The 14,838-nt window shown below is 35.1% G+C and overlaps 2 protein-coding genes across 3 annotated transcripts; both read left to right on the top strand.

The window, feature by feature from the left end:
* The first annotated feature begins 1,453 nt into the window (after positions 1 to 1,453).
* Positions 1,454 to 5,252, top strand: LOC113340245 (bet1-like SNARE 1-1). 2 transcript variants are annotated; one of them, XM_026585454.1, is made up of 5 exons: positions 1,454 to 1,577; positions 3,836 to 3,986; positions 4,623 to 4,679; positions 4,774 to 4,833; positions 4,943 to 5,252. In XM_026585454.1, exons 1-5 carry the CDS (start codon positions 1,555 to 1,557, stop codon positions 5,030 to 5,032), a joined length of 381 nt encoding a protein of 126 aa, XP_026441239.1. In that variant the 5' UTR covers positions 1,454 to 1,554; the 3' UTR covers positions 5,033 to 5,252. The 2 variants fall into 2 exon arrangements, with proteins under 2 accessions (XP_026441239.1, XP_026441240.1); XM_026585455.1 differs by having other exon boundaries at positions 1,480 to 1,577; positions 3,845 to 3,986.
* Positions 5,253 to 11,363: 6,111 nt separating this feature from the next.
* LOC113340016 (eukaryotic translation initiation factor 5-like) lies at positions 11,364 to 14,137 on the top strand. The gene is made up of 2 exons (XM_026585227.1): positions 11,364 to 11,562; positions 12,249 to 14,137. The coding sequence occupies exon 2, from the start codon at positions 12,558 to 12,560 to the stop codon at positions 13,902 to 13,904; it is 1,347 nt and encodes a 448-aa protein (XP_026441012.1). The 5' UTR covers positions 11,364 to 11,562; positions 12,249 to 12,557; the 3' UTR covers positions 13,905 to 14,137.
* The last annotated feature ends 701 nt before the right edge of the window (positions 14,138 to 14,838 follow it).

Here is a 14,838-nt window from a genome sequence, read left to right as displayed (position 1 = left end):
GTTCACTTCAACTTGACGGGATTTTCTATCCTCTTGAAAATCCATGAATGTTGGCGGTGATCGTTATGACGATGTTCTGTGCATATTATTCTCTCTTGGGAGACTTTAATTATAATGAAGGAGAAGATAAACCAAAATGGCAGGATCTTAATTTAGAAGCCATCTTTCAAATATCATCGGATTCATTTTTAAAATTTATACAAGATGGGGAGTCGATTACTCATCTTATGTTCAACTGTCCACGGGCAAAGGCAAAATTTGTTTGTAACAATGCGCCAATGGAAACTGATATAGGGTTGAATGTTGAAGACATCAGATAAATATTTATTCCATGGAGCATTCACTCCCTTGTTATGAAGATCAAGATATCAGAGTCAGATTTGAAGAAGTTGATTTATCCATGCCGTTAAAAATGTAAATTTCGTTTCTCATAATTTATGTCAGTTTGATTTTCATGAGAATGTTTCACAATGGTGGGATTCATTGTCACCTACTGTTTGTATTTCTTCAAACCTCAAGTTTAATTAGGTATTGTTATAATGGTTGTCTGGGGCCTTCTAACCCCTTTTCCCTTCAAAAAAGAAAAAGAACGCCAAAAAAAAGAGACTAATAAAACCTCGCGTCATTAGGGGCGACCCCGAAAGAATTAAGGCGACTTTTTTATTCCCAACCCATAGACACGGTTATGGGATGTCCAAATTTCCGGAGAATACCTAAGTGCCCTTATATAATCGGTAATTTAATTAGTACTTGGCTACCGATTATTAGTTTGTTTAACAATGGGCTACTGCCATAATCGGAAGATTAATAACATATCATATCTACCGATCGTGTAATTGCCGACACGCCCATTCGACGATTAAAAACACCCAAAACCTAACCTATTTCATTTCATTCCCTTTTCTTTACTTTTCAGCTCTCTTCTTCTCCTCTTCTTCTTCCCTTCATAATGTGGAAAGTAAAAAACAATATTACCTCGTTCTCAAATTTCAATTCGTCGTTGTCGTTCATCGCCGAATCAAAAACATCGTTGATTCCTCTATAAAAGGATGACTAGGAAAAATGAATCCACAAAAGCTGGAGTAATTGCCGAGGAAGACGACAAACACGAAAAACGAAGAGTCGTGTCACATAATGACGCTAGGTAGTAAAAAATGACGGAAAGAGTTCTCATAACCAAATTCAGGATGTACTATTCAGTAACTTCGGTTTAGAGCATCTCCAATAGAGAGTGAAAGTTTTATTTTCTTTTGACACATAGGATTTTAGATCCTCGTTTAGATTAAATCCATCTCCAACATTAGGTCGTTTAAATTAGGAAGGGTGTCAAAATAAATATGAAAAACATTACTAAAAATGGTTCATCCGATTGGAGATGATGTTGGGGCCTAAAAATTACTACCCACTGTTGGAGATGCTGTTGGGGCCTAAAAATTTGCTGTGTCACGTACAGCCCAAACCCAAATACTTGAAAACTAATTTACTCTTGAGACTACTCTCAAAAACGATTGCCACTGCTGCTGCTCTTGAGATTTGGTTTGTAATTTCATTAGGATGTCTTCATCAATCATGAAAAGGTATGTGCTAAACCAACTCTTTATCTCCATATTTCTTCTTTTAATTTCCTTTCAGTTTTTTTGAGAATCTGTAGAAGAGAGAACTGGAGTTAGTGCCCTACATTGGTTAATTTTAGGGATCTCAAGAGTTTCTAGGATCAATTAAGCATACTTGTTGGTCGAATTCGGAGTTCAAAATGTAATAATCAATAGCTAAAATTAGTACTCCTATTTGGGGGGATTGCTATTAAAGATTTTGATTAGTATACTGCCAATTTTTTGCTGAAAGTTTTAAGATAAACAAAAAAAAATGAATCATCTCGAAACGAAAAAGCCGTGTGTGCTGTTAATGTCCAATTCTTTTTAATTTCATTATGTATCTTCTTGGTTCTTGATAAATCACTAGCGGAATTTGACTGGTTTAACAAGTTCAAGACTCAAGACTGTTCAGGCCAAATGTCTTTTGAAAATTTTACTTTGAATTCCATTGTGTAACATTACGTGTCTCACATCGTTGATATTCAAGTTAATCAGTTATTTCACATCGTTGTTATTCATTTTAATCTAGGGAGTTTATTAGAATTTTGTCATTTATTTTTTGTATTTTTTCAGTTTCATGTTGTTTACTGGTATGGACGGATGTCGAGTTCAGTGAATTAGGGTTATCTTTCTATGAAACACTTTTTTCTTACTTTCCCAGTAAGATTTCCTGGTAGCAAATGCCAGTTGGCTCAGTAGTTTTTAATGGTACAATTATATAGACATGTCTTATGGGTATGGTATGTGTAGACTACAAACTAATCCCTTTTCTCATCGTAAGCGGTCTACGATAAAGTTGTTAGATTCTTGGTATAAAATATCACTGGATTAGATTTTTGTAACTTTGGTTTTGACTAGGCAAAATGCTTGAACTAGAAATAGGTATTGATCATGGGAAGAGTAGTAACTGAGAACGAATGCATTTTTGGTGATGAACTAGTTACTCATGGATGCCATGTTGATCTCCCATCTGCAATTTATTTCCAATTTTGTAAGTCATACTGAAGTATGATGCTTCATTTATTTCCTTCACTGCTGTTGTGCACGTGCTGTCATGCTAGGGACTAATACCTTGTCTGCTTTGGAATTATATGCTTGCACTTATGGGAACATTCTTCTTTCAATTTCCTTTTTGTTTTTATGAGAATCCGTAGAATAGATAACTGAGATAGTGTCCTAAATTGATTAAGTTTAGGGATCTCAAGGGTTTTTAGAACCAACTAAGCATACTTTTATGTCGAATTCACAGTTGAAAATGTTAGATTGAACAGATAATATTAGTATTTGAGGTTCTTTTTTAAGCTTTCTTAAGATTTGATTCGTATACTGCCAATTTTATGTACAGTTTTAAGATCAAAGATGAATCATAAGGCCGTGTGTGCTGTTAAAATCTAATTCTTTGACTCATCATGCCTCCTCTTGGTTCTTAAATTACTTGCAGAACTGGACTGATTTAAATTAATCAGTAAGTTCAAGACTCGTAAAACCAAATGTCTCTTGAATATTTCAATTAAAATTTTATTGGCCAACAAACCGATAGTCACATCGTTAGAAGAAAGCGTATTGGTTTCACAGTTGATCTATGTTTTACTCTGATGGTGGTTGTTAGAATTTTGATTTCAACTTTATTTTTGTATTTCTTTTTTTAAGTTTTATGATCTTAATTGCTTGGGATTATGGATGGGTTTTGTAACTTTTGGTTCAGTGAATTAGGGTTATCATTTCCTGAAACATGTTGTTTTCTTTTCAGTCCTTGTAAGTAGCAAATGCCAGTTAGGTCACTGATGGTACAATTGGATCAGATTAGGACATTCACACTACAATCTAGTCCTTTTTTTTTTGTAAGCGGACTATGATGAAGTTGTTAGATTTTTGGCTTAAAATATCTCTGGTTTAGATTTATTGTAACTTGGGTTTGGACTAGGTAAAATGCTTGAACTATAAATAGCTATTGATAATGGGAATAGTAGTAACTGTGAATGAATGCGTGTTGTGGTGAACTAGCTACTCATGGATGCCATGTTATCTCCCCATCTGCAAACTATTTCATACTTCTTAGTCATAAAGAAATATGACCCTTCATTTATCTCCCTCAATGTTGTTGTGCTCGTGCTATCATGCTAGTTACTAATATCTTGTCTGCTTTCACACACTTTTTAATTATTTTTTTTTGTTGCCTTTTTCTCTTTCACGGTTATGTGGATTATGTGTTTGAACTTATGGGAATTATTTGAATGTAGGGACTACAGGAACAATAGATCAGCTCTCTTTGATGGAATTGAAGAGGGAGGAATCAGGGCTGCCCCATCATACTCCTCCCATGAGATTAATGAGCAGGATAATGATAGAGCTATGGATGGACTGCAAGACAGAGTCCTGTTGTTAAAGAGAGTAAGTTGCATTTTATGTAATCTTGCTTCTGTTTAATTGTGTCTGTGTCTTGAAATTGCGAAAATCGACTTTGTATGAGTTCGCATTGCATCATGCATATATGTACGACTAACTCTCTGAGTTCACTTTTTGGCACAGTTTATTTCTTATATATGTACACTGCACTCTTTGGGTTCCCTTTTTGACCCAATTTAGCTCTTTTATGTGTTTACCAAACTCTTTCGGTTAGTGTTTAACCTAAAGCTAAATGGGTCCGAGGGTGTTTGATCTTTGACTCCTAAACTGATATATCAGAATAGCTAGGGGGTTTTCACTAGTGATTATTCTACTTGAACACCTCTGGATTGGCTGAAAGTTCTTGCCACAGGACAATATATCTGGTGTTTACACTGGTTCAATGTAGTAAATCAGTATGGTGTAGTTTGAGTTATATGATACTCCGTCTCATCTGAATGGCCCATCTTTGTGAATCTCGCGGTTTTCTTTACAAAAGATACGCGTTAATTTGCTATTATAAGTTTACATCATTTCCCATTTCTTCTCAGGCAACAAATACAGTTAAGTTGCAAAGAATATGTCATGACTCCAACTAATTTTATAGGTAGATCCTGATACAACTTTATCTTTTTCAAACAGTTGACAGGTGATATACACGAGGAGGTTGAGAATCATAATCGTGTTCTTGACCGAATGGTATGTATGCAGGGTGTACATTTTCCAACTTTTTACTTGGTTTGCTTTGGATTAATTTTTACTGTTCCTTACACGTGGGTTGTATTTGATTCAGGGAAATGAAATGGATTCATCAAGGGGAATTCTGTCGGGAACCATGGATCGGTTTAAGATGGTAAAATGTCTAATCTTATCGCTCTCTGTTCCTCTTTCTTTCACCATTTTCATCCAATTGCCATTGTGAATGGGCTGAGTAAGCTTTTTCTTCTCTCTCTCTATCGCAGGTCTTTGAAACCAAGTCAAGCCGGAGAATGTTTACACTCGTGGCATCATTCGTGGTCATCTTTCTCGTCTTGTACTATCTGACCAAGTAGTGAAATCCATCTAAAGTAAATTTGCTAGGTTTGCAATAACTGCCAAGTCCTTTTTCTACCTTGATACAGTTAGTCTTTTTCCTTGCATACTATATACTACTAGTAAACCCATCTGTATGATACATGAACTGTGCGAAGTCTATAAAATATCAGTTGTATAAGATCTTGGGTACACATGTTAGAGATGTTTCTCTTAATTTCATTTATGCCTTCTGTTAAATGTCGCTCCTTCATATTCGCTCCTTTATTTTATTTTCGGTTGTCCTGTTTTTTATTCCTTTCTGCTTTCCCCATTGCCTGCTGATACATTGTTGCCTTGCTAGTATGTGCAATGCAAGTCAGCAAGATTCTTGTCACTCAAAAGTTCTGGATACCCCTATGTAAGGGAAACCAACATTTTGGATACCCCTATGTAATTTTTTTTCTTTCAATAGAAAATAGTCATTGTGGTACATTGGTAAAGTTTTTAAGTGACGATAGAGTTTGCAACTCGAATATTGAAACCACATAGCCAAGTAATTGTGGTACATCGGCAAAGTTATTAAGTGATGATAGAGTTGCAAAAAATGTCACCTAGTGAGGATCGGAATATTAAAAACCTAATTTTGAAACTCGACAGCATTAAATATCTTATTGACTGGATTCTATTTTTATTTTTTTTGAAGGAAACCTTATTGATAGAAAAAATTACAAAATAAAAGTTCTTTGATTTTTTTTTAACTCGACTGATTTGTCTGAATCTGACTCATCCGGATCTAACTCTTCTTTTTTTTAACTCAATTGATTCTTCTGGATTTGCCGATTTGGCTCATCAGAATATAACTCGTTGCATCATTATGTCTGATTCAATGTAGTCAATATCAGTCGATATCGGCGAAATATCGGATATCGCTCTGGAGCGATACGAGAAGCAGTATATCGGTGATACAATATCTTCCCGATAATATCAGTCGATATGAGCCGATTCGAAATTTTTACGATAATCCGGTATTAGTAGATTAGTTGTTTTAGGTAAAGATTAAGGGTATTTTCCTGATAATATCGGCCGATATCTATAATGACTCGTACGATTTTGATTAAAATTGCAATATCCTTGTTTAATTACCATTTTAAGTAGTAAACTTTAAAGTTGTTGAACTTACTTTCCTGTTTCTAGTTTGAACTTGTTTAACAATCATTTTAGGTAGTGAACTTTAAAGTTATTTTTTTGGAAATAAATCGATTTATATTAATAAATCGGCTAAGTGACTAGAACCTTTAAAGGTTTCCCTAGGCAGAGATATATGCCTCCAATGTCATTCCAAATCACCAGCACAATAAGAAATATATGGGAAATAAAATTGGAAATTTGGAAAGAATGACTAACTTTTATTGCCTCATTAAAAACCTTGTCAAGGAAAACCCATTGTGGTAAGCCCCTGGCTAAGGAAAAGAGTGCAACGCCGAAAGTCCATAAAACTATAGTAGGACTACCTAAAAAGATAAAAGTACATTTATAATTCCTCAAGTTCATTGAAAATATTTGTTCTCCATCAGTACCTAATGAGCTGTCTTCTATGTTGGATGCATGTATGTCGCCACAAGCAAGTTGTGGAAGATGAGTGTCTTCACCCGCGATAAAACTATCAAAGTATGGTCCTGAGCCCTTCTATCAATAGCAAGATTAACAGAAGTGTCACATTGGCTTGTACATGATAAGTAATTCGTCCCCTTGGCGATTGTAGATGCCATTTTAGGCTTTTCTGCAATCAAGAACTTATAAAATGAGAAATGTATCTCCAAAGAAATACAAGTAGAAGGGTCAAGGTTTATAAAACCAGACCAAGACAATACAAAACCAACATTGATTTCAACATCATGTTGTTTCACAGGATCAATCATATTTTCTTGAAAGGAAGAATTACCAATGGCTACACTATATACTACAATACTAAGAATATAAGGAAGCATTAAGACAAAATATAAATCCGAAAGATTAGCAAAAAACCTTGTTTAAAGAATTAAAATGATAAGACACTTAACTATTGATATTGTTTTATTAAGTAGATCTAAGATTCCTAATCTAAATGACCAGGTGATGACTTAAAACCTCTAAAAATTTAGAAAAACTCCTAATAATGCGGAAACCGAAAGTATCCAAAGTAGGGATGTTAATTTAATTCAGAGACAAAACTATTAAACTTAAATAATAAACATTTGAAATAACCTTGCAAATCTAGCAGGGCAAAGCATATAATCTTTAAGATGTTTAAAAAGAAAGTGGCCCCTGTATAGCCCAAAGCTCAGTCCTGTTCGATGCTTTTTTGCTAGTGAACTTGAAATGAGTTCATTTTACGCCTTAGTTGTGACCACATCTTTACTGAATAAGTTGGTTCCGAGGACTAAAGACACAAATTGAAAGATTTATAATAAATATTTTTTTCTAAAAAAGAACCAAAAGAGAAAGGAACAGAGAAGAAAAAAATTTAAAAACAACAAGCCTTTGGGATCTGAAAGATCAGCGGAGCAAAAGTGTGGATCTGAGTTACTATACAATACGCAAATGACAACTAATAACAGAACCAATAGACACTAACAATCAAGAAAATAAAGATAAGAAGAAATGAAGAAATGAAGAACAGAAAACCTAACCTGTAGATAATCATCCAGGCCAACTGATTAATACATATAATAGCACTAAGACAGGATACACAACACCTTAATAATTTAACATCACAACAAACGGAAAAGGGCACAAGATGAACTAAACAAAATAGAAACCCTAAGAATTTGAACTAAAATTAGTTGAAAAATAGCCAACTCCTAGATTAAGCAACAACCAAGAGGCCTAAAGGATAACAAAGAAACAAAAATGTAAACATAGTCAAAGAGAGGCAAAGATGCCTAAGAAAAAAGAAAAAGAGGCCAGGAAAGGGAAACAGATTTGCACAATCAATTTGAATTGTCTAGAGTCGCCTATGGAACCGATAAATTTAATGCCCTTCCATTCATACAAAAACTTAAACTTACTATCCAAATGACAAATTTTTCAAAAACTAACTTAACAATAAACAGTAGGACTTCCCCCTTTTTTTTAGTTAAAAAATTGATAACCAAAGCAAGATCCTCTTCCCTTTTCGATTGCCACATGCAACAACACTAAAGTGTTGAAAGAGAGATTAACCCCCTATCCATAATCTTCCTTTCCAACTCGTGAATCCGTTGTTGTTGTTTTAAATAAAATAAGGCAAAAACAGTTTTCATTACTAATGTAAACAAGAAAAATAGTTGATCTCCTTCCTTTTTAAATGCTACTACACCACAGCCTCAATACATACTGTGGTGAAGGATACCAAGCCAACTTTAAGGATATTTTTCTAAAAGAAATTAAAAAGATATTGGTTACAAATGGAAAATAATTTAAAAATAGACAACCAAATAAATTTTGGTTTAGAGAATCATCATCAGGGTAGAAAATAGGAAGATCATCAAAACCAATAGGGGAGGTAGCAATACAAAATCCCTAACCCAATCAAAATTAGGATGAAGCCAACAAACATTTTAAGATTGATTAGCAAAATTAAAAACGTACCCAATCTACCATGGAATGGAGATTTCAGAAACGTATTCATAACCAAGGAAACAAACTAGAAGAAAGACTATGATTCAGATAACTGACGGTCCATAACCAACTAATCATGTCCAAAGACACATCACATTCAAAAAATTGCTCTAAATCCGACCCTAATTTCTACTTAATTTCAGAGATTTCCATTCAAAAGTAACGAATCAAGCATCAAAAGCAGAAATCAAAGATAAGATAAGAAAAGATACCCGGAATAGGTGTAGCCATCTACAAAATCCTGTAAAAAGTCTTGTGCTTGAAGAACAACACCTCACTTTCTCTAAGAAGTACAGGAATATGTAGATTTCACCCATCCTAAATAAAGTAACGAATCAAAGCAAACATAAGCAGAAGATTAAAGACAATAATAGAGAAGGAAAAAAAAAACCTGAATAGGGAAAGCCTCCTACCGATTCCATAGAAAGTCTTGTGTTTGAAGAAACAACACCACATTTTCTCTATTGTTGATACTGGAATATATAGATTCACTTTCACCAAATTAATCTAGAAGAAATTTTTTTTAAAAAACCCATCACTGCCAATCATAGAAAATTTTGTGTTTGATTGAGAAAAACACTTTCTCATCGGATCTTAAAAAAAAAACCAACATAAATCTACAGAAAGTGAAATATAAAAAAACTATGATGAAACCCTAAAACAAACTAAAAACATCTATCCTAATACTCATATCCGTGATTTTTTTTCTCATGACTGATTCATTACCCAAAGGCTTACTAAAGTTATTGAAGTTACTCTTTTGTGTTTTTGATAAAATTAATGGTATCTATTATATCTTAACAGAAAATATTTTCTATAAAATTATAGTCTTAAAATTTGGAACTGATATTATACTGATATTTCAACGATAATATAAAGTCGTATCAGTCTATCGGTCCCGGCCGAGATAAAACGATGTCCGATATTAACTACATTGGTGTGATTGGAAAATCAATACCCAACTTAAAAGATCTTGAATTCAATGTATGAGCCGAATCAGATTTTGAATCAAATCCAAACAACACAAGGTGTAGTCAGGCTGGGAAAATTAGTGGGAGACCCAAAAAAAAAATCTCATTGTCGGACTCACAATTAATTTTGGATACCGTGACACCCATAATTATCCGAAATTATTAAAACTTGTCTGCATGATGGTTTATGCATCCGCATGACGTGTTATGCATACTGTTTTTTCAGGGATAAATCGTTATGCATCCTAATTTTCAGGGGTATAATTGGCAAGGCAACTTGGATACAACATATCTAAAAATCCGCGCCTTGGAATTTTACAAATTTTATATCGTTGGAAATATTTTAAAGAGAACTATGCGACGAGTACAAACTACAATATCAATTTTTTGTTTTTCACGAAAAAATCGGAAGTGATCATCGTTTTAGGGAAAATTTTCAAAAACTGACTGCATATTCATTATGCAGCCTCCAAAAAAGATGCATAACACATTATGCAGATGTATAACGAATTATGCAACCATTTTTTCGACTACATAACAAGTTATGTATCTGCATAACAAAGTTATGCATCTATAACAAGTTATGTAGCCATTGTTTTGGTTGATTTTAGTTCGTACAGAAAAAATTGGTGCATAATGCATTATGCATCCATATTTAAATGATGCATATCAGGTTATGTGTCCATTTTCTCCATGCATAAAAGATTATGCAACAATTTTCTCGATGCACAACGCATTATGCAGTCATATTTTCGGATGCATAACCTGTTATGCATCCACTTTCATGACTGCATAACTTGTTATGTAGATACTATTGTAGGTGCATAACAAGTTATGCAACCTTGTTTTTTGTTGGTTTCAATACTAAGAAAAAATTATCTGCATAACGTAGATATTATTTCCTTCATCAAACCACTCATCTCTACTCTTTTAATAGTTTGTAAGCATTCATCCTTAAAAGTGCGTGGCAACCATAACGTAGATATTATATTGTGTCCGTCTCCAAACCCTGAATTCTCTTCTGAATCATAACTCATATTCACAGCAACACAACAGCTAAAGAAGAAGATAAGGAAACGAATTGATAAGCAATGGCATACGAGAACACTTTCTTCACATACGAGATTCAACTATCTTTTTCTACATCCCTAATCGTCTATTTTTTTCGTATGCAACCTAATATACTTTGATTGTTTAAACATCGGTGATGTTTAGTTTGTTACCATGACTTAGAGAAACGATGAAGCAATCAATGGGTGTGATTTCAGATCTGAAATTGGGTGAAGATTGGTGCGAATTTGTGTGGGTTTGAGCATAATTGAAAAGGGAATTTTTGTGTCGCTGCTCAACAGATGGGATTAAGGAATTGAAGTTAGGGTTTCGGTGTTCTTGAGAGATAGAGATAACATTGTTGATAAGGGGTTGGTGGTTTGAATATGAAGATGATTATGGGTTTCCTGTTGAACTCAAAAGAAGAAGATAGATCTGCTCCGAAGATCAAATGGTTGAATCTGTGAATAGGTGGAGGTTAACAAGATGAATGGGTTGCTGAGTGTTGAATCGAATTGATCCAAAATTAGAAGATGGATGATGGGTTGGTGGCGCTGTTGAAGAAAAGGAATTGAAGATGAAGAAAAGGAAGAAAAGAGAACGAAACATAATTTTATAAAATATGAGTTCGAGAATAATTTTTTCCTAAAAAATAAATGCACGCCTTCAAATTTCTAGACGTGGATTTCACGGTGGAAAAGATCCGAAGAATGACTCTCCCTGCATTTTTCACCAAATATGGACTCGTCCGAGCCCACTAGGATTCTAGAGGATTCTTTTGATAACCCTAATCATCTTCAAAATAGACCTTCTGCGAAGGAAAGAAAAAAAAAACTAAATATCTCTCTATCTATCTATCATCTCTCTCGATTCCCGTTTACGTGACCTAACCCTAATCTTCAAAAGAGGTAACAATTATTCGATTTCGTTTTCGGCTGATTTTCAATTACTATTATGTTGTTATGTTTTGTTCTGATTTCTTTGGTTTCTATCTGGTTTTGTGGATTCAACTGAATCAATGATGTATATGTGGATCCAATATTGTTTTTGGTCTAGTATGAATATGACCATGATTTTGTATTGCAGATTTAGATCTTATTTTGTATTTTATTGAGTCCCTGACTGTTTATCTCCTTAGGTTTGATGTTTTGTTAATGTTATTCACCAACATGAACTGTGCTGATTTTGTGGTTATTGATGATAATTTATATTCATTATTGATGATAATTTATAATTTCTGAATAATAATTATGAACTTGATTTTGAGTCTGATGTTTATAAATTGAGTTTTTGATTTCTGTATTTGCCATATCTAAGAATTATGTTTCCTAGCTCTAATCTGCTGATTTTCGCTTTATCGTGGGTACTAAAAGCGTAATCAATTGATACAATATAGTTAGCCCTGATAATCTTTCAAAGCAGTATAGTGGTATTGGTGAAAGACCCACCAGCTATTCCGTCGGGTGTAAGATTATAATGCAAATTGTGCTTGTAATTTGACATGTTTTCTTAAATGAATTATTCAAATGTAATGGTGTGGATTGTCAGTGATTATGTATCTTACTCCAATGCTATTTGCTTTTTGATGTTTCAGATTTATTTGTTATAACTCGGGTTTAACAAAGTGGAGGGTGTTAATTTCCAAGCCTTTATGTCTGAACGTGCCACACTCTTTTTGGGATCTGTTGGATTGCTTGGTGAATATTGTCCTAGAGGATTTAAGCATAGAGACTTTGCTGCTAATAAAGTTGGCTGTATGCATTTAGAGCCAATTCAGGATTTTACAGAATCTTCCAGTTGCAATTTTCTGCGACCTCCAATTACAAGTGAACTAGAAGAAACCACTCGCACAGAAGAAGCTTACTGTTCTCTCTAATATCACACTCTATTCAGTCTTAAAAGGATGGCGATGCAGAACATAGGTGCTGGTAACAGCGATGATGCCTTTTACAGGTATAAGATGCCAAGGATGTTAACAAAAATTGAAGGTCGTGGAAATGGTATCAAGACTAATGTGGTAAACATGGTTGACATTGCAAAAGCATTGGCCAGGCCTCCGTCATACACCACCAAGTATTTTGGTTGTGAGCTTGGAGCACAGTCCAAATTTGATGAAAAAACTGGAGTTGCTCTTGTGAATGGTGCCCATGACACTGCTAAGCTTGCTGGTTTGCTTGAGAACTTCATTAAGAAGTTTGTTCAGTGCTATGGATGTGGGAACCCTGAGACTGATGTTATCATCACCAAAACCCAGATGATCCAACTGAAATGTGCTGCATGTGGTTTTGTTTCTGATGTTGACATGAGGGACAAGCTCACCACTTTCATTATCAAGAATCCGCCTGAGCAGAAGAAGGGAGGAAAAGATAAGAAGGCAATGCGGAGGGCTGAGAAAGAAAGACTAAAGGAAGGTGAGGCTGCTGATGAGGAGCTTAAGAAGCTGAAATTGAAAAAGAAGGATGCCTCAAAGGCTTCATCTTCCAAGAAGAAGACAGTCCTCCCCGTCGAAGATCATCATTCTCCTTCTGGTAGCCAGGCTGATGACAATGATGCAGACGAGGAAGAGGAGGATGATGACGATGATGTCCAGTGGGCTACTGATACATCATTGGAAGCAGCTCAAAAACGTATACAAGAACAATTGAGTGCTGTCACAGCTGACATGGTTATGCTTACCACTGCCGAGGCTGAAAAGGAAAAGCCCAAACCTGCTGCAAAGAAAGTGGTTGCCGCTACTAATGCTAAATCTCCTACTGTAACTGAGAATGGCAAGCCAGCTAATGGTGTTGGTGCTCACAAACAACTAGTTGAGAAGATTCAAGGGAATCTGAAGGGTTGCAGCGTTGGACAGTTGAAATCCTTTTTAGGATCTCTGAATGGTGGTTCTTCTCCACAGGATGTGATGAATGCCCTTATTGATGCACTTTTTGGAGGTGTAGACAAAGGGTTTTCCAAGGAAGTGACTAAGAAGAAGAACTACCTTGCTGCTGCTGCTAGTCATGATAACGAAGGGTCGCAGATTCTTCTTCTGCGAGCTATTGGTGCTTTGTGTGAAAAGTCTGGCCCTGAGGTTGTTAAGGAGGTAGCTTTAGTTCTGAAAACACTCTATGATGAAGACGTATTGGAGGAAGAGTACATTGTTCAGTGGTTCAATGAAGGGATTGCTAGTGGTAACAAAAATTCTCAGATATGGAAGAATGTCAAGCCCTTCATCGTCTGGTTGCAGAGTGCTGAATCTGAATCCGAGTAGAGATTCCGCTGCTGAGGGAAGCAGAATGTGTTGTTTCACCTAAATCTACCTGTTGAAATAGGTTTTATTTTATGTTTGATTTGGGTTGTAGCAGTAATAAAATAATATAAGTGGGGTTAATAGGATTGTGATGGTGGTTTAGCAGTTTAGCTCCATTCAGAGAAGACAATTCTGAATATTGAACATTATTGGTATGGCCTCACTAAATAGATGACGATGACGAATTCCTTTTATACGAGCTTTCACTAACCAGAAAATCTTCTGCACGGCTCTCATTGGCTTCGAAATTTCCCCTCTTGACTTTTAAGAAGGTTGTTTATTCCTTCTTAAAAAGAAACCAAGACCTGGGAAGAGTCTAGTAGAGCCATCGAATATTGAAGACAAATTCCTCCTCATATTAGATTTATCTATTAATAGTTTTTGAGCAATATAAGGTGGTGGAATGTCAATCCATTTCAAAACCGAATATAAAGGTCTGACAAATTTTGATAAAGTAGGAACAAAATGAACCTAAGAATTTAGGACAAATTCTAGCTACTTCATCTGCTTACTCGATGATGTTTTTACTGTGCCAAAAGATTTCTGAGGTTTGTCCATTGAGATGGTTGATAAGTGTTTTGCAATCCTTCAATACTAAAGTTGTTGATGCCTTTTCTTTTGCCCCAAAAACATCCTGTAAGGTGTTTACTGCTCCCACCTCTTATGGATCTGCACGGGATGAGAGACCTGCTCTTTCTCCAGGGGCGGAGCCAGCCCATTACAAGGGGTTGCACTTGCACTCCCTTCTCAGTTGGTTCCAAAGCCCATTCTAAGTCTTAAAAGAATTTTTTTTTTTTTTTTTTTTTTTTTTTTAAATAATCCTATTTTTGCATTTTTACACTCCTAAAATTTTTGGTTGCACCTATAGCAAATTTTTGCACCCTCTTTCCATGAT

The sequence above is a fragment of the Papaver somniferum genome, unplaced genomic scaffold (assembly GCF_003573695.1).
Source record: "Papaver somniferum cultivar HN1 unplaced genomic scaffold, ASM357369v1 unplaced-scaffold_21, whole genome shotgun sequence".
Classification (NCBI taxonomy): domain Eukaryota; kingdom Viridiplantae; phylum Streptophyta; class Magnoliopsida; order Ranunculales; family Papaveraceae; genus Papaver; species Papaver somniferum.
Note: the sequence above shows the minus strand (reverse complement) of the source record. Positions and strands in the feature narration are given on the sequence as shown.